This window comes from Vombatus ursinus, unplaced genomic scaffold (assembly GCF_900497805.2).
Source record: "Vombatus ursinus unplaced genomic scaffold, bare-nosed wombat genome assembly UNPS02014816.1, whole genome shotgun sequence".
Lineage (NCBI taxonomy): Eukaryota > Metazoa > Chordata > Mammalia > Diprotodontia > Vombatidae > Vombatus > Vombatus ursinus.
In genome coordinates, this window is record NW_020954594.1 from 24,557,177 (window position 1) to 24,577,454 (window position 20,278).

General features: G+C 36.1%; 1 protein-coding gene across 6 annotated transcripts in view; it reads left to right on the forward strand.

Moving 5' to 3' along the window:
• ZRANB3 (zinc finger RANBP2-type containing 3) overlaps positions 1-20,278 on the forward strand; it is a 190,357-nt gene that overhangs the window by 82,281 nt on the left and 87,798 nt on the right. For all 6 annotated transcript variants that reach the window (XM_027835736.1, XM_027835733.1, XM_027835737.1 and 3 more), the window contains exons 4-5: positions 12,637-12,815; positions 14,603-14,834. In XM_027835736.1, coding sequence (XP_027691537.1) covers positions 12,637-12,815; positions 14,603-14,834 — 411 coding nt within the window. The remainder of the gene's footprint in view (positions 1-12,636; positions 12,816-14,602; positions 14,835-20,278) is intronic.

Consider the following 20,278-nt stretch of genomic DNA (forward strand, 5'->3'; position numbering starts at 1 on the left):
TATCACTTCCACCCTACCCCCCCCATGGAGAAGTTAGCCTGTCTCTGCTGATTTCTTATCTACTTATGTGGAAACTTGACTCTTTTATTTCTCACAATAACGAAATGTTGTAAAGTAATGGATTTGTTTCCTGCTTGTTTCTGAACACCGAGCTTGTACTAACTAGGTAATACAAGTAATATACAAACTTGGACAGCACAATGAAAGTTTTAAAAATATTTCTAAGTCAAAAATAAAATAGTGTAGCCACAACCTACAAAATAAATACAAGTTTGGCCTACACTTTTCCCACTTGAAATGCCCTTCCCAAACCTCATCTTGATTATTTAATCCCTTCTTGTTATTTAAGACCCAAATCCCTTATTAATGAAGAATTTCTTGACCTGCTCAACTAAAATGAATATTTCCCTTTTCCCTAGAGGTGTGACATTTAGAAGGCATTCTTTGGAGAGGTCCTAAGAGGCATGTTGCAGGAAATTTGGAGGAAATTTTATAGTCATTTGATGCTTTGCCTCAGTTTTCTTATTTGTAAAATGGTGATACTAATAGCACTTAGGTCTCAGGGTTGTTATGAGGATCAAATGAGATAATTATTGTAAAGCAGTTACCACATTGTTTAATTTGTTCTGATAAAGCGATTTAACCAGTATCAAATTCTTGAAAAATTCTCCAAGTCAATAATAATTATAGATATAATTATAGACAAAATTATAGTAATTTTGAGCTTCAGCCCTTCACTGTCTGATTGGTAAACTTGATAAAAAGTAAAAATGACAAATATTAAAGTGGGCCTCAAGAAAATGGGCACATTAATGCATTCTTGGTGGGGCTATGAATTGGTCAGCCCTTCTAGAAAGCAGTTTGAAACTATGCTTAGAAAATTACTAAGCTGTGTCCTTTGATCCATTGATTCTGCTATTAGGTTTGTAACCTGATGAAAGAAAGAGAAAAAGGTCCTATATGTACAAAAATATTTTTTGCAGTTCTTTTTGTAGTGGCAAAGGATTGAAAAATAAGGTGGGGGAATGACCATAATTTATGAAATGGCTGAAGAAATTATGAAATATGAAATTAATAGAGTATTGTGTTATAAGAAATGAAGAAGATGGTTTCAGAGGAGTCTGGGAAGACATATATAAACTGATGCATAGTAAGATTAGAAAAGAACCAGGAGAACAGTTTATATAATTACAGCTATATCATAAAAATGAACAATTTTGAAAGATTTAAGAATGCTACTAAGTGTATGATCAACTACAGTTTCAGAGGACAGATAATGAAGAATATTGCCTATGTCCTGAAAGAGAAAAATGTTATACATTTTGGGATATAGTCAATATGAGTACTGATTTCGCTTGACTGTGTATGTTTGTTACAAAGGTTTTGTTATTTTATTTTATTTTTCTCCTGGGGAAAGGGGGAGAGGGTGGGAGTGGGAGTGGGAGGGAGAAGAAAAAATAAATACTCTGTAGTTTAATTTAAAAGAGAAAAGAATTCAAAACTAGGTTTTGCTGCCCTCTTTTTGTCATTCAGTCAATCAACTAGCACTAAATACTTCCCAGCATTGTGCTAGATGATGGGAATATGGAAACTAAGAATAAGCCATTTTCTACTTTCATTGATTGTCATTTTCACTCTGGCCAGTATCAGTATTAGAAATGAAGTTACACTAAGCCTCTCATTTTTCTGAACTGACATATCATCATATCATCAGCATTTGTAGCTCCTTGGTTTTATGGAAGTCTTTTTAAAAAGCTTCTTCAAATACATAAACCAACCCTCAGTTGTACTGAATTTTCCATCTTTTGATTCCTCACGTTGTTCCTGTCATTGTGTCTTCACAAAAGCTCAAAGCCTCAAAGCTTGGACTTGAATGGTGGTCAGACTCACAGAACTCAGTTTGATCCTGAATCTATAACCTTAAAAGCATTGATAACTACATTATGGGGATTGCTGTCCATTACAAGTCACATAGTGTAAGAAGGCACTGCTTTTACTGACTATTTTAATAGACTGAATATAAGCTGTGACTATCAGACATTAAGGCTGAATTTTAAACAATTATGCTAGAACCTATGCATCCAAATGAATTATCACCTTGGTTTGCTGCAATTGTCTAAAATATTTTTTTGGAATCCTCTTTTGAAATTGCCTGGAGAGACAGTTTACCACCTACAATGAGAATATCAGACATTTTATTACAGGACACTTCTTCTTGGACCATTACCCTTGTCGACTTTCTCATTTACTCCTCCCTGTTGCTTTGAGACAACAGCCTGAGAACTCTCAGAGAGTGGGCTGTTTTTGCTACCCAGAAGCATGGAAATGTGGGGATGAGGGTGGGTGGGTGGAGGAGGTTTTAAGAAGCAGAAGGATCTCATCCTGGCCTGAAACTGGAAGCTCCTAGAAAGCCTAACTTTAAGGCAGATGGATTGAAGATTATTTGTGTACTGCCAGTCTGCCAGCAATAACATAGGGCTAATTGGCCAAGTGTAGCAAATTGCTCTAAGTCAAATAAATGTAAGTTGGAGACTGTCTGTACTGTTAAATATTTTACACTTCTTTAAATTTTTAAATTTTCTTTCATGATTTTGACTTTTTCCACTAATTTTCTTCCTACTCCAAATCTCCTTGGGCAATTCCTGTGGGCAGTGGTTGTCCTAATCAGTTACTTAATTTCACTGCCCTGATGACCCCACCCCAGATATCTCTTTTCTATGACCCCTTTTACATGAATGAAATTTTAAAAATTGATTTAAAAATTATTCATTAAGTGCTAACTGTGAGTAAAGCACTGTGGATACAATTAGAAAAGTGAGAAAGTCCTTGCTCTAGAGGAGCTTATATAATAAGGAAATACAACATATATGGTGACTAGGAAGAGGCTTTTGGGTTTGGAAAGTCCCAGTAATAGTGAGCAGACTAATAGGAGAGTTAATTGACACACCTTTTCCCTTAGTTTATGGTATTACTGATTTTATTAAGATTCCGGATCTTGAAAGGGTTGAGGAGAGGTAACAGGTTAAACACTTGGTAGTAGGGAGAATGGCAAGTTCCAGTGGTCCAAAAGGTGAATGAGAAAGGGAAAATAAAATATTGGCCAGTCAGGCATGACTGAGGTTAGCTAGATATCATGGGCCATGGGATGCCGTTACTGTTCAGGACAGTGTGGGCCCTAGGGAAAGAATTTGAAGTGGGAGGAGTACCACAGGGTACCTATGTAATAGGTCGTGGTTATATGGGTGTTCGGGGAAGACTAGTACCTCAAAGTGAGGGTTGGTGAGCCCTCTACAGGGCTTCTTTATCCACTTCTAGTATCCAGCCTGATTCAGCCAACTCTTCCCTGTAGCTCCAAGAAGCTGTGGCGTTGCAGTGACCACACCCCAGTAAGCTATTTCAGCACACGGGTTAAACCAGGTTGAGGTTAAGTGAGGGGTCTCAAACCCATTGGTAAGATAGGAGGGTGTCTGCTCCAAGCATGTGAAGACTAAGGGCGGTAAAGGGGATGGATGAGAACAGTTTGTTCCAAAGGCCATAAAGGTGGTTGAAGCAAGTGCTGTGGAGCACTAAGAGCTTAGTTAAACATCCGAGATCCCAAGGTCACCAATCATCTTAACTTTTGTCTTGTCATTGGACTCCAATAACTCTGGAAGAGAAAGTGAGGCCAACAACTTTGTGCAACTCTGCCTCACTTAAACCCAATTTATGCGGGAGTCAAAAGACACCACCCATACCATTTTATTAGTTTTAACTATCCCAAAGACCCGTGGTGACAGGCAGGTGACAAAGCAGCAGGTGTGGATACACTGGGAGCTGTAGTCACAACCCTGCTCGCAGGCGGCCCAGGCCATAGGGTCATCTCCTCACTGGACTGAAGCAGCAGTGGGATTCAGCATCTTCCTGGGTGTCTGAGCAGCCTTTTTTAATGTACTAATAGCGCTCACCTACTGGTGTGAGAAAGGGTCTAGAAAAGGTGCCCTAAAAATTGTTTGCTTCACACAACCTAACCTTGGGCTACATGCTGCAGTAGGCAGGGATCCTACCCTGTGATTAAAACACAAAAAAAAGTACAAAAACTTTTGCAAAGATGATTCTGCTCTCTATTTTTACATGGAATATGTGCATACTCATGGACAATAATCCAGCAGACCTGAAAGACAAACAGTTCTTGTTATGAGAAAACTTAGCAGATATTACATCTAAATAGCAGCCTTGAGTGAAACAAGGCTGTCAAATGAAGGCCAGATTACCTAAATGAGAACTGGATACATGTTTTGCTGGAGGGGCCACAGTGATAAGGAACACCATGAAGCTGGCACCGGTTTCTCATTCAAAACTAATCTAGGCAACAAGAGTGTATACCTCCCAAAAGGAGTGAACCGACAGGCTCATGACAATGCAATTGCCACTTCCAGGAAAGTACCAGGCCACCATCATCAGTGCATGTTTCCATCGTGACAAACTCTAATGAGGTCAAAGAAAAATTTTATGAAGATCTCACCATCAAGGTGCTGAAAGAGGACAAGCTTGTAATTCTAGGTGACTTTAATGCCAGAGTAGGCACAGACTATCAGACATGGCAGGGAGTTCTTGGTAGGAATGGAGTTGGAAACAGGAACAGCAACAGCCACTTACTACTGAAGACTTTGTGTGTCTCGTGATCTTCTCATCACCAGCACTGCTTCCGTTTACCTAAATGTAATAAAACTTCGTGGATGCACCCTCACAGCAAAAATTGGCATTTCATAGGCTACATCCTTGTAAGGAAAAGAGACAGATGGGTTGTGAGAGTGATAAAGGCAAAGTGTGGGGCAGAGTGCTGGACCAGTTATAGACTATCCTCTCCGAGCTAACATTCACATTCAATAAAAGCAGCAGCCTCAAGATAAGGTGAATACCAAAAGACAGTGTCATCAGATTACAATGTTTCTTCATGTGTGAATGATTGTTTCTTACATGGAGGGAAAGCTGAGCCAATACACCGTTGGCAATAGTGGAGCAGAAAAAGGAGTGGGCAGCTTTCAGAGATTTGGTGTATAGCATTGCATTTACCCATCTGGGCCACAACACTCACAGATGTCGATTGGTTTGATGAAAATGATGGGGAAATTCAGAAGCTGATGAAGGAAAAACAAGAATTCCACAGAATTTACCAGCAGGATACTTCAGCTATCTCTAAGATGGCAGCATTTAACTCAATCAAAAGTAAAGTACAAGAGAAGCTTAGAAAGTGGCAGGATTCTTGGCTAAGTAAGAAGGCAGATGAAATTCAATTTTACACTGATTATTAACAATCCAAAGCATTTTTATGATTCCCTGAAGGCTATTTATGGGCCAAAGATGTGTGATGCATCTCAACTACTCAGCGCTGATGGATTAGAGATAAGGTCATGTTCGTAGAAAGATGAGCTATTTTCAACAGACCATCATCAACTTATGCTGAAGTCATTGACTGTATACCTCAAGTTAAAATCAACCTCTCTATCTGAACTTCTAACTGAAGAAGAGATTTTGAATGCCATTAAGCTCCTCTTGTGTGGCAAAGTGTCTGATGCTGAAGAACTTTGGAATTCGTTGTGAGACATGGGAGACACTAGCACGGGACTTTCCAGCATGGTGTGCCCATATCAAAGAAGGTGCTGTGCTTTATGAGCAAAGCAGAGTAGCAGTAGCTCAAAAGAAATGTGAGATGCATACATTTAGAAACATCTCCACTCCAGTTGTTCATATGAACTATTTGTGTCTGATCTGGGGTAGAGCTTGCATTGATTTGATCAGCCACAGTTGGGCACACTGTACCTTGACCCCACCATAGTGATGTCGTTTTGGTCTTCTTCGAGCACAAAGGACAAAAACCAGCCGTCTGTTATAGGTTAGGAAGTAAGGTCCAGTGGACCAGAAGCTATAGCAGCAGACAGAGCAATACAGATAGAACAATTTGATATTTTCCATTTATTAGGAAGTGTTTGGGGAGAACATGCTTGCAGAAGTCAATGATTCCATCGTAGATACTGTGACTAATTATTTTAATTGATACCAGGTGAAACTTTGAATATGTATACCCATCAGATAGGCTTTTCTGAAGTATAAATAACTGAAAGTAGAAATAACCAGTTATTCCCTCCTCATAAAATTCGAATTCTTTATTAGCAATTTAAATTAGATAGTATAAAAATGCCACAGAAAGTAATATACAAATTAGATTCAGTTTTAAAGAAATGCAGATACCTAAGTACAAACTAATATTCTTGTCCCCAAATTCAACTGTTGATTTCATTATTCAGTATTAAAATCAATCTTGATCTCAATGATTTGAATATTCACTCAGTAATCCATGCCTGTCTAGCTTTTGAGACTTTTTCCATCTCTTTCCTTAAGTTTGCATCAGGAGGTCTATCCACTGTGCTAGTAGCCTGTCTTGTTTGCACCAGAGATTGTGAAGTTACTAGAGGATCACTTCTAAGTACCTTTCATTCCCCATCTTCCAACTTACTGTTTATAATTTTCAGCTTGATTTTTCTTTCCAAGATTGTTGTGATCTCATTATTAGATCTTTTCTGAAGGACAGAAATCTCGGTTCTCAGTTATAATAGGGAAGGCTGCAGGAAGAGGTTTGATTCAGTTTTCTTTAGCAGCCAGCCATTTATTAAATACTTCCTATGTGGAAGGCTCTGGGATAGAAGGTGGTAGAGATAAAAAGACAATGAAAGTCAGTACCTGTTCTCAAGGAGCCTTATTGAATACGTATAAACAGAACAATCCACATTTCTTATTAGTTTTTGATACATAGTACAGCTACATTAATTACATCTGTAATGGGTCAGTGCTTGTTCAATTTTTAAAAATCCATCTACCTGTTTTCTGCATTTGGTGTTTTCTAATATATTTTCTATAGTGCCCAACAGTAGTATATTCAATTCAGGAAACATTTATTATGCATCTATTAAATGCTATGTATTGAGTTAACAATAAAGACAGAAGTCAAAAACATTTCCTTCCCTTAGGAATTTGCATTCTACTTGGGGATACGTAAAGAGAGGCAAGATAATTTAAGGAAGGAGAGAGCATCTACAGGTAGAGAGATGAGGAAGGGCATCTGAGCTGAGCCAAGAAGGAAGTTAAATTTACCAAGAATCTGAGGTAAGGAAGGAGCACATTCTAGGCATGGAGAATAGCCCATGGAAAGGCCCTCATAGTTGGAAGAAAGAATGTCCTATTCAGGAAATAGCCGGCAGGCCATTTTTTTTCTCGAATGTAGAAGACTGATCTTGAAAATGTCAAGTTCTAAGATCACCGAGCTCATCATTTCTTATAGCACAGTAATAGTCTATCACATACCACAGTTTATCTGGGGTGGGGTAGAGGGGAGGAGAATAGAATAAAAGGTAAAAAAAAAGTTATATGATAACTTTATTATATGTTTAAAAGGAATAGCAAGTTGTACATAATAGATATGCAATTTCGTGTACAATCATCTTTGTTTCTATTCTATGTTACGGAAACACTTGTTTTATTTCTTAAGTTCAGAATAAAACAAATAAATTAAAAAAAAAAAAGAAAATGTCAAGTTCTAGAGTTCATGGAAACACAGAATCTAAGAATCAGAAGAAACCTCAGAGCCATCTAGTTTAGCCTGTAACTGAAGAAGAGTCTTCTCTGTTCCCAAGAAGTAATCTTCCAGTCTTCACTGGAAGACCTCTAGTTAGAGGGAACCCACTATTTTCAAAAGCTGCTCTGGGTAACTCTGATTATTAGAAAGTTTTTTGTTATATTGAGTCTAAATCTTCTCTCTCTAAGTTTTACTCCTTGTTCCCTTTTCTGCAGAATTAAGTGACCCTTCTGGCACTTTCATATAATTAGAGGGGCAGCTAGGTGGCACAGCAGAGCACCGCCCCTGGAGTCAGGGCATCCTGAGATCAAATCTGGCCTCAGACATTTAACAATTACTAGCTGAGTGACCCTGGGCCTCATCAAAAAAAAAGACAAAAAATATATATATATCTAGCATGTAATTAGAGAGAGGTATCACTGCCCCTCTCCCCCTTCCACACACATTCTAATTCTTCTCTTTTCTAGGATAAACACTTTTAGTTCTTTCATCCAGCCTTGATGTGATCTTAAGGCTCTTTGCCATCTTGACCACCATCTTATGGAATTTATCATGGGCTTTCTAGATTAAGATAAAACTAAACACAGTATTTAGAAATGTCTGACCGAGGTAGAATATAAAGGCTGTATGTTAGCATATAATCTTTAAAAAACATGTTTTTTATTGACATGGCTTATTATATTAATTTCTCATGTTTCAACCATTCTCACATTCTAATATAAATGCTGCTTAGTTGTACTTTTCTTCATATGATGCTATAATCTTTTCCAGTCTTTTATTTAACATTTTTGTGTATAGTGTTCTTTTTATGGTTTACTCATATGAAGTTTAGGAATCAAACCTATTTTTGCCTCAAAATAAAATTGGGTACTTGAAATTGTTAAATTATCTTTACCATGCTTTTTTTTTTTAATACTAGACAGCCATCCAAACTTGTTTTACTACTGGAAAAATAAATCTTAGCAAAAAACAAATTTGTTAACCAAACTTTTAAAAATTCACACTTAGCTAGATCCCTATATGTGTTATTAAGTATGTAAGTTTCTTTTAACTCTGGACTGAAAGGAAGAATGTACAAAATACTACAAAGTAAGAGGGTAAAGTTCATTAACAATTCGAGGGTGGAGGTGGGATCAGGAAAGCCTCCCTCAGTTTTTAATTTTCATTTTCATCTCTGAAATTACTTCGATTAATTTTTTTAATGTACTCTATATTTACTTCTGTACATGTTGTCCCCCTCTAGTATAATGTAAACTCTTCGAAGTTAGGGATAGTTGTGCTTTTTTTTTTTCCCGTGCTGAACACAGTGCCTAGCAGATAGTAGGAGCTGAATTAATTCTTGTTTAATTAAAATGAATCATTGTGAGGTGGTACCTGAGGTTTGTTTTGAAGGAAGCTAGGGATTCCAAGACCCTCTGTCTTAAAGAGAAGAAATGCATCCCAGGCATAGGAAACAGCACAGAAGTTGGAGGGAGAAGAAACAGAGAGTGCATGGAGAGTAATAGTTAATAAGATTTGAAAAGTAGATGGGACCCAAATAATAGCTTTAAAAGCCAAGCTAAAGATTTGTATTTTATTCTAGAGCCAGTAGGAGCCCATTGGAGGTTTTTGAGACTTCTTAACTGAAATAGGAAAGTTTAGAGGAGAGAAGCTCTGGGCAGCATATAATATGCTCTGTTTTGGTGATGTTGATTTTGAGTTGCCTTTGAGATATTGCAGTAGGGCCATTCTGTATCATTTTGTACATGGGCTATTTCTCTAAGTTCTAGGAGTTTTTAAAAAAGGAGTCTTGATCAGTTTTTCTTATCCATTTCAATTCTAGCATTTGACAGAAAAGACCTTTCCAAATTAGTGATCATGTTATAAGTAAGCATCCATACTGTGGAGGGATAAGGAGAAAACCCACACATGAGACATAAATGTCCACTTGAGGCTTATTAAAGGACATTTTTTACAGCCAGATGAAGGGGATGCTTCTGTTCTGCAAGTCCGTGTTCAGATTAAGGTTGTTGAGAGATGCGTGGCAGCTCTTCCAGACTGAGATAGTTGGTGGTAGCTGTTCTTCTAAAGATGTTTTTCCAACTTTTTCCTTTTATAGAGGAAATATCCTATCTCTGATGTGTGTCATTCCATTACTTTAATAAACTCCAATGATTCTCTGTGGCTTTTAGAACCAAATATAAACTCTTCATTTAGGTTTTTAAAACCTGACACAGGGGCAGCTAGGTGGCGCAGTGGATAAAGCACTGGCCTTGAAGTCAGGAGGGCCTGAGTTCAAATATGACTTCAGACCAAACACTGGACACTTACTAGCTGTGTTACTCTGAGCAAGTCACTTAACCTCAATTGCCTAAAAAAAAAACCAACAACACCTGGCACAACCTTACTTCAGTCTACCTTCCCCAGCCTTATTATGCTTATACTTTTATCTGCACTCGATAAACCAGCCAACCCAGCCTTCTTGCTCTTCTTCATATATGACAATCCATCTTTTTCCTTTCTCTCTTTGCACTATATTTGTAGTACAGTGAGAGATAGCATGCAAAGTTACACTAGCCTAGGAGCGGAAGACTTGGGTTCTTGACTTAGTTTTGCCATTAATCAATTCCATAACATTAAGCAAGTTATTTAACTTATCTCGTGTCAGTTTCCTAATTTCTAAAATGGAGGGATAGTAGAAGAGAGGTTCCTGTGATCCTTTCCATTTTTAACATTTTATTTTTATGTGGTTAATCTTTGTTACTAATTATCATTAAACACCCTTTGTTGTGAGATGGGTGGAAAGGTAGCATAGGAAAGATATTTGGTGATTTTCTAATTCCATCAGGTATGCTCCAGTGCCTAATGGACTCTGTTCCTTATTTTATTTTATTTTTTTTCTGGCAACACCTTTCTTTCTTTTTTAATTAATTAATTTCTTTTTTAATTAATTAATTTGGTTTTAGTTTTCAGTATTCTCTTCCATAAGATTTTGAGTTCCAAATTTTCTCGCCCTCCCTACCCTCCTGCCTCCCCAAAACCGTGTGTAATCTGATATAGGCTCTACATGTACATTCATATTAAACATATTTTCACATTAGTCACATTGTAAAGCAGAATTAGAACCAAAGAATTAGAACACAAGAAAGAAGAAAGAGATTGAGAGAGAGACAGCAAATAGTATGCTTCAATCTGCATTCAGACTTTATAGTTCTTTTTCTGGATGTGGATAGTATTTTCCATCATGGGTCTTTTGGAGTTGTCTTAGATCCTTACATGCTGATAAGTATATCAAAGTAAGTCATCACACTGTGTTGCTGTTACTATGTATAATGTTCTTCTGGTTCTGCTCACTTGAGTCGGCATCAGTTCATATAAATCTTTCCAGGTTTTTCTGAAGTCTGCCTGCTCATCATTTCTTATAGAACAATAGTATTCCATTACATTCTTATACCACAGCTTGTTTAACCATTTCCCAATTGATGGGCAGACCTTTGATTTACAGTTCTTAGCCACCACAAAAAGAGTTGCTGTAAATATTTTTGTACATATAGCTCCTTTTCTCTTTTTTTTTTTTTTTAACCTCTTTGGAATATAAATCTAGCAGTGGTATCACAGAATCAAAGGGTATGCACAGTTTTATAGCCCTTTGGGCATAGTTCCAAAATGCTCCCCAGAATGGTTGGATTAGTTCACAACTCCACCAACAATGCATTAGTGTTCCAATTTTCCCACATCTTCTCCCACATTTATCATTTTCCTGTTTTGTCATGTTAGCCAATTTGATAAGTATGAAGTGGTACTTCAGAGTTGTTTTGATTTGCATTTCTCGAATCAGTAGTGATTTAGGGCATTTTTTCATATGACTATAGATAGCTTTCATTTCTTCCTCTGAAAACTACCTTTTCCTATCCTTTGACCATTTATCAATTGGGGAATGACTTGTATTCTTATAAATTTGACTCAGTTCTTTATATATTTTAGAAATGAGGACTTTATTAGAGACACTGGTTGTAAATATTCTTTCCCAGCTTTCTGGGAGTTTACTATTTAATAATGGTAGGACATTTATATAGTGCTTTAACCTTTAAAAAGGACTTTGTATTCATTCTTTCATTTGTTTCTCATATTAACCCTATAGCTGTAGTTAATTATAGGACTTATTATGCCCTTTTTTCAGTTGAGGAAACTGAGGCTCAGAGGGTTAAGTGACTTGCTTAAAACTAAACAGCTAGTAAATGAGAGATGTAGCATTTGTAAAAAGGTCTCACAAGGCTAGTAAGTGGTAGAGATAGTGACAGAGGTAGGTGACTTGCATGTAAGTCAGTTCGTGTAATTTATTACACTATTTACCAACTGTTGTTACACTTCTAGCTAAAGTATATTCTGATTTAAACTGCATTTGAAATATAGTTAGATGGTCATTATAGATAGTCTTTATAAAATGAATGGTAATTTTTTTCAATCAAAAAATTTGTCTAGATTTCTAAACCTAAGAAGTGATTAAAAGTGATCTTTAATAGCTAATTATAGCCCTTTATAAAGCATTTTACATATATTTTGATCCTCACAATAACCCTGTGATATAGATGCTATTATTATCCTCATTTTACAGATGAGGAAACTGAGGCTTAGAGAGGTTAAGTAATTTGACCAGGGTCACACAACTAGTAAATATCTGAGGCATGATTTGAACTCAGGTCTTTCTTTTTGTTTGTTTGTTTTATCAGATAAATTATTTTCATTTAATTCAGCTCATAAGAAGCATCACGACTATAGAATTTTACAATTCTCTGTTATGTAAAAATAGCAAGATTTTCTAATGTTGTGATCACTACAACTTAAGTTTAATAAGCAAGTCTATTTGAAAATTACTATTTCCTTTTAAAAATAGATTCTTTGCATAGCCCAATATGATTTTAACTGAATAATTGCGAATTGAATACAGAATACAGTTTTAAAATGCATATATGTGTTATATATGTATGTATATATATATTCTTTTTTTAGTGATTTTTGTGCACTTTTTTCCTTGTTTTTTCCTTTAGATGGGTCTAGGAAAAACAATTCAAGCAGTTGCCATAGCTTATTTTTACAAAAATGAATGGCCTCTTTTAATAGTTGTTCCTTCATCTCTGAGATATCCTTGGACAGAGGAGATTGAGAAATGGGTTCCAGAACTAGGACCGCAAGAGATCGTTATTATTCAGAATAAAACTGATGTTGGGTAAGAACAACTTAAATATAATGTAATCAAAATTATCCATTTTGCATTTAATAATGTTCTCTATCTCTTGTTTGATGATAAATTTTTCCATTCTCCATATATCTGATAGGTAAACTATATATATATATTTTTTTCAATGTGCAGAAAATATGTACTTGTTAAAAAGTTTATAAAATGTCTCCGAGTAACTTACAAAATTTGATGCCTTTGTATTCCTTTCCTGATCAGCATAGACATTTGTCTTGTTCTGTATGACGGAGTTTTATTCAACAACTTTTGATGGACATATGTAGTTAATTTAGTTTATGCAGTAATGCTTACAAATATTTCCAGTATTTTAAGGTATTTTATTTATTTATGTATTTATTATATGTTTTATATATTATTTTTATTAATATATATATTTATATATTAAATATTTTATTTCATTTTATTACAAAACCTCTTTTCCTAATTTAATTTTGCATCTACTTATGTTAAGTTTATTTGTGAATGATCTGGCTTAATGCTTAAGTAAATAAAGTAGCCATGCAAATTTACATTTCTAGAGCCTATATGTCAGGTTATACTTTTCCCAACCTTAGGTGCCTGGTTACTTGGGGAATATTTAAAAAGAGATAATAGCTAAACGGTTGTAGAAATATATAGAGCTGGTTGAAATTTAACAACATAAATGTGCATTTCATTATGAAACCAAAAAGCTTTTAAAGTTATATATGAAGTTGAAAGAGTATGGGTAAAATGAATTAAAAACAAATTTAGTACACAGTTTGCTGTTTTCTGTATAGTTGGTTACTAACTTTTAAAATTGGTACTAAGAATTGAAAGATAGTAGAATTCATAAGGTTCTAAGGAACTTTCATCATTTCTAGCCAACATAAATTGTATTGTTGTTAAACAAATATCAATGTCTTTTTCCTCTTAGTCATATTTTAGTCACATAACCATATTATTAGTTACTATAATGGTTAAAGAAAAAATAAAATATTTATTTATATTTAAACATTTATTAAATTAAATTATTTTATTAAATTAATTTTTAAAATTAATTTTATTAAATTAAAATATTTATAATGCTTAAATAAAAAATAATTTTATTTGATTCACATATAGATTACTCTCCCTCTAGACATGCCCTGGTTGTATATGAAGTCATTATTTGTAATTTCTTCTGCATTTTGTTTCCTAAATAGAAAGAGAAAATCACAAATCCTCTTACCATAGCCAGTCAGAACTCAAAAATTCTGACTGCATTGTTGCCATTGACAATTATGTATTCTAATCTATTAGAAAGCAGAGAGCTGAATAATATTGTCTATTGTTAGTTTGCACTGTTTATAAAGAAAAAATGTTGAAGTAGTATCTATCATTTAGAGTTAACCATCATCTGTGCACAGCTATAGTGTTCTTCTGTTTTCTTAATAACAAGATGAAAAAGAAGTGAATTTTTATTGTCATCATGAACTAATAAATTCATTTTTAGTATGTGATTAAATGAATAGATTAAAAATATTTCTCAGGAATAATTTTTATATTGTAAGAATTTCACTTATTGAATATTATTACTTTTAAGTTGTAGTTTAAGCAATCAAAACTTCTTTTCTCTTAGACTAAGGATACATAAAGTCTTCATAATCCTTTTTCTCCCCAAAAATAGAATTATAGCCTCTAATTTTCTTTTCTTTTTCTCTTCCCCTTTATTTCTCTTCCCTCCAACAATAGTTATATTTTCCAATGTAAATTGCTAACTGACATTTTTTTTTTAAAACCTCTATTTTCTTTCCTAGGAGAATATCGACCAGCAAAGTGACAGTTCTAGGTTATGGTCTATTAACTACAGATGCGAAGCTTCTGATAGACACTCTATACAAACAGAACTTTGAAGTCATTATAATAGATGAATCACACTACATGAAGTCCAGAAATGCATCCCGAAGCAAGATTTTGTTGCCTTTAGTACAAAAATCTAGAAGAGCCATTCTTCTTACAGGGACTCCAGCTTTAGGAAGACCTGAAGAGGTATTAAAAATAGAAATTTTTAGCGTGTGTGTGTGTGTGTGTGTGTGTGTGTGTGTGTTTCCAGGAAAGTTAATTGAATCAATGACCTACTGTTTTGTAACATGTTTTTAAGTTTAGATACCTTAGACTCCCAGAGAGAATTCCTGAGTACTTTTTCTTAGAGACATAATAATGATTATAAAGTATCTTATAATGAACATTCTCAAATAGATTTAGCATGTGGGCCTACACAGTAGGTGCAACCAGGCAAACATTTATTTTATCTGTTTTCCGTAAGGCATTGTATCTAGGCACTGAGGATACAACAATAATAAAAGTTTTGTGTTTTTTTTTAAAACAGTACTTAACTTCAAGTAGCATGCATTCTACAGTCGGGGTGAAGGCAGGACTAGGGACTAAGCAGGAGGAAAATGAGTTTTACATACAGAGATAATATACAAGATAATTTATGGAAGGAGAAATTAGCAATAAACCAGCAAATTATAGTAGGTTTCATGAAAGATGTGGTATCTTACCTTAATTATGAAGTACGTTAAAGATTTTAAGAGGAAGAATGTACTATGTGAAGGGATAGAGAAAGGGGTTGCTGTGCTGAGTTTGAGGAGCAGCAAATATTCAACTTTACCTGGAACATGAGTGAAAAAATACACTGGAAAGTTGGAGCCATTTTATGGAGCATCCTAAATACTATGTAGAAGAGTTTTTATTTTATTATAGAAGTAATAGTGAGCCACTAAGTTTTTGAGCAGGAAAGTGATATGGTCACATCATACTTGTGCTTTAGGAAGACTATTATGGCAACTGTATAGAGGATATATTAGAGATGGAATATTATGGAAGCAGGGAGATTAATTTGAATGCTATGACAGTGTATTATAGGAGAAGATAATAAAGTTTGGTACTAGAGAATAGCCATATGAATGAGGAGAGTGGCAAAGGCAAAAGAGATTTTGTGGAGGTACAATCAGTAGTATTTGGCCACTAACTGGATATGGTGGGGGAAGAAGGGGAGAGGAAAAAAAAATCCAAAATGACATAAAGCTTGGTGACTAGAAGAATGGTTATGTTATCAACAGAAGTTAAAAAAAAAAAAGACGCTTAGAGGAGAGCAGCTTTGGCGTTGTTGACCATTTTTTTTCCTACTGCACACTCTCTCTGGATTTTCATGACTCTTCCTTCTCAATCTCCTTTGTTGGATACTCATCCATGTCATACCCAGAAACCAAAGTTCTGTCCACAGCAGAATTCGTTGTCCGCTCTACTACTCCCTCCCCCCCAAATTTTGACTTCTGAATTTTACTTCTTATCTTGTGGACATTGCCAGTTACCCAAAATCACAATTTCAGTGTTGTCTTTGACTCCTCGTTGTTGCTCAGCCTACATAGCTAACCATGGCCAAACCTTGCTATTTTTTCTCCACAACTTCTTTCCACTCATGTAGTTGCCACTCTAGTTCAAACTCTCTATCAAGTCTCTCCAATCTCTTCCGTTTTCTATGTAGGTACTGAAGTAATAACTGACCGTATGTCTGCCAGTAGCTCCCTGTCAACCCTGCCCTCCCCCACCCCAACTCCAATAGCTCATTATTACCTCTGGGATCAAATATATTGTACTTTGTTAATTATTAAAGCTCTTCACAACATGGCCCCTTCCTTCTTTTCAGTCTTTTTATATAGAACTTCCATGCATTTTATAGGTCTATGTGCTGTCTTTCACATACAGTGTTCCATCTCCTGACTACCTTTGCAATGGCTGTCCCCCATGTCTAGCGTACTCTTCCTCCAGAGTCCACCTCTTAGAACCCCTGACTTCCATTAAGACTTAGATCAAGCACCATTTTCTACTGGAGGCCCTTCCTAGTCTGTCTATTAAATACAGCCTTCCTCTCTAAAGCTCCATTTCATCTACTTAATATGTCTCTTCCATGTAGCAATTCATGTACATGTTGGATTTTCCATTAAAATGTAAATTCCTTGAGGGCAAGAACTTTTTTTCCTTTTTCTTTGTATCTCCACTACTTTAAACATAGTTCTTGGAACTCAATAAGTCCTTAATAAAGGCTTGATTGATTGAAGAGTAAAGATGATGGGTTCTGTTTTGTTTGTGTTGAATTTGATATACTAATAGTTGTTGATAGATCATTGGAGTCCAGGGAGAGAGTAGAGTTTCATAGATTTGGGAATCATCTACTTAGAGATGGCAGTTGTGAGTCAGTCATCAAGCATGTATTAAGAGCATATCATGTACCATATATATTGCTAAGCTCCATTCTAATGTTGATAGCATGCAAAAAATTTGGACATAAAATATGTATCATGTACTAGGTAGTAAAACCAAACTACTAAAGGAAAGTATTGCTCTTGTTGCCCATCCTGTAAATACTTGGAGATTTCTTTATAGTAACATTCCATTTTTCCAAAAGCTTTTTTTCTATATAGAGCAGCCAAAGAATGACCGTATGCCAAGACCTCTCAAGAATATGAAGCTATAGAGCACCATATACATGTTTGGAATATCTAAGGGTATCTATGAGTATTCAGCAGCAATGGAAAACATTTTTATAGTTTGGACTGATTGTAGGATTAAAACTTTTTGGTGTCTTGGTAAGAAAGACTTAAGTTCTAGAAATACTTTTCTCTCAATTTTTAGTGAAATATTCTTCACGCTTCATGAAACATTTTAAAAACATGAAGCTAAAGTCATTTTAGTTTCCACTTCTCATGTATTAGTATAAATTAATCTGTGAAAGAAAGTGAATTTGCTTAGTGATTGAAAAAATGTTGTTTGATCCTAACTCTGAGGTGAGATAGCAATCTCATAGCATGTAAGTATGAGATATACAGCAGGATTACATGGATCAAAGATTGTTTCAGATGTTACTGGCTGGGAGAATAGTGCTGTTACTGCTACACAGGGTAACTGAGACCAGAAGCTAATGTGTATGTTAAATGGAGGAGCCAAGGGAAGGGTAATGAGTGAAGGGTAATAACTTTGGAACATAATTGAGTTTGGGATGATAGTGGATGAGAAGGAAAGGGGCAGCATTACAAACCTTCAGGCTCCTAAGGTATCTTACTAAAGGGATGCTGTGGGAAATATGATATTTTCTTCAGCCTGCTGCTCCTTGTTGAAACTTCAGCTCTCTGGCAAGTCAGAGACCTCTGGGCACCTTCCCCTATTCCTGCACGGTTAATTCAGACCACAAATGTCTTGAGTGTCTTCGAAGCATAGATGAGCCTCTGGCTCAAGTTAGTTATCATTGGCAGAGTCAGGGATAATGTCTTCCTTTACTTTTCCGCAACAATCTGCTGCCCTGGGATCTACTGCAACTCTTTCAAAACTAAAGATTGGCTCTATCACAACTTGACTCAAAACCAAAGTTTCATATATCCTACCTTTAATTTCCAGGACTCAGCTCAGGACATGAACTTCAAACCTAAGTACCTATCTACCACGACTCAAATTAGCACCTGCATCTTAAATACTAAATCTCTTAACTCTAGGATCAGGGTCCCAGACCCCTAACCTGTGGGACCAGAGCTTCCAACAATAGTCCCATCACCTTAAGGAACCATCCTAGGATCAAAAATTAAATGCCTTCCTTGACATTCACTTTGCCTAGATATTTTTTTCTATCTAGGCCTTGATGGCAGTTAAGGACCAGCCCCCCTGTCATTTTCCTTCCTTTTTCAAAAAGGTGACAAACCCTTACCCCTATACTAAGAAACTTCAACATATACATCAATGCTCCTTCAGATGCCTTGGCCCTTCAGGTCCTCAACACCTATGACCTCCTCCTTCACTCTATGGGGCCACATACAAAGGGAAGATCATACCCTTGATTTCATTATCCATCCCCTACAATTGTTCCACTTTCAGGAGCAAGAATCCTGAAATTCTCGTCTGACATAATCTCATTAGTCCAACTTCCCTGTGCCTCATTCCTCCCAAACCTATTCTTCATACTCACCATGACCTCCAGGCCCTCTCAGTATTCTAACAGGCCATCACCTCGATTCTGGCTTTACTTTCCTCACTTCTGACTCTTAACCAGTCCCCTTGTCTAGTCGTAACATGACCAACCCCAATTCGGAATTATTTCCACCATTTGCTTTTCCTAATTACTTAGTGGTACAGGGGAAAGTCATACAACCATGTTGACTGGCTCTACTACAGATTTATGTGATCTGATCTCAACTGGTTCCTTCTGGCAGCAATGCAACTCTTTTACTATTCCTTAATTAATTCTCTGTATCACTACCTACAAGATCTATTCTAAACCTTTTCTTTTCCCCTTATGTATTCTTCACCATCTCCCCACACTCTGCCCCACCAACACAGTAGAGTACTTTGCCTGATACTATACTGAGAAAATAGAAAACATTAACCTTGAGCTTCCTTTTCTCTCTACTCTATATCTCATGATTCCTTTCCATCTTTGCCTCATCTCTCTTCTTTTACTCTCTGATGAAGATGTTAGTCCTTTTTCCTTTTCTTCTTTCTAAGGTCAACCCAACTTCATGTGCCCTTGATTCCATCCCTTCCCATCTCTTACTGTAGATTTTCCCAATAATCATTGCCCTAAGACACCCATTTTTTAAATTTCTTAACTATTTATTGGGTCCTTCCTGGCTGCTTTTGAACATCCTGGGTTTCCTCATCATTAAAAAACCCTCACCTGATCCTCCCTTGCCTCTCTTTCACAACCAAATTTCTGGAAAAAGCCTTTTACTTTCCTTGTTTCCAATCTTTCCTCTCTTATTCACTTCTCAGCCATTTGCATTCTGGCTTCCAACCCCATCACTCAACTGAAATTACCTTTTCCAAAGTTACCAGTGATCTCTTAATTGCCAAATCCAAGGGTCTTTTGCCCATCTTTATCCTTGATCACTAGGATTTGTCACTATGACCACCTTCTCCTATATATGAGAGCAGTCTCCTGTTCTCTATGTTTTCATAACACCAGTCTCTCCTGATTCTACTCCTCATTTAACTGTTCCTTCTCAGTCTTCTTTGGTATCATAGCATCCATATCTTGGCTTCTAACTGTAGGTATATCCCAAGATTCTGTGCTCAACCCTTTTCTCTGTCTATGCTTTTTGTCTTTATAAGCTCATCAGCTCTCATAGGCTTTTTTTATCATCTCTTCACAACAGTAAGAGGGCTACAAGATCTATATATCCTATAGTCTCTATATATCCTACAGTCTCTATATATCCTGTAGTCTATATAGCTCTAGTCTCTCACTTGTGCCTTAGTCACCAACTGCCTATTGACAGGTCTTTCTGCCAATTCTGCCAACATTTCAAACTGCTCTACCATAGTCATTTCAAACTCAGCATGTCTAAAACCAAACTCATTCTCTTTCTCCTCAAACACTTACGTCTTTCTAACATCCTGATTTCTGTCGAGGGCACCACTGTACTTCCAGTTGCCCAGGTTAG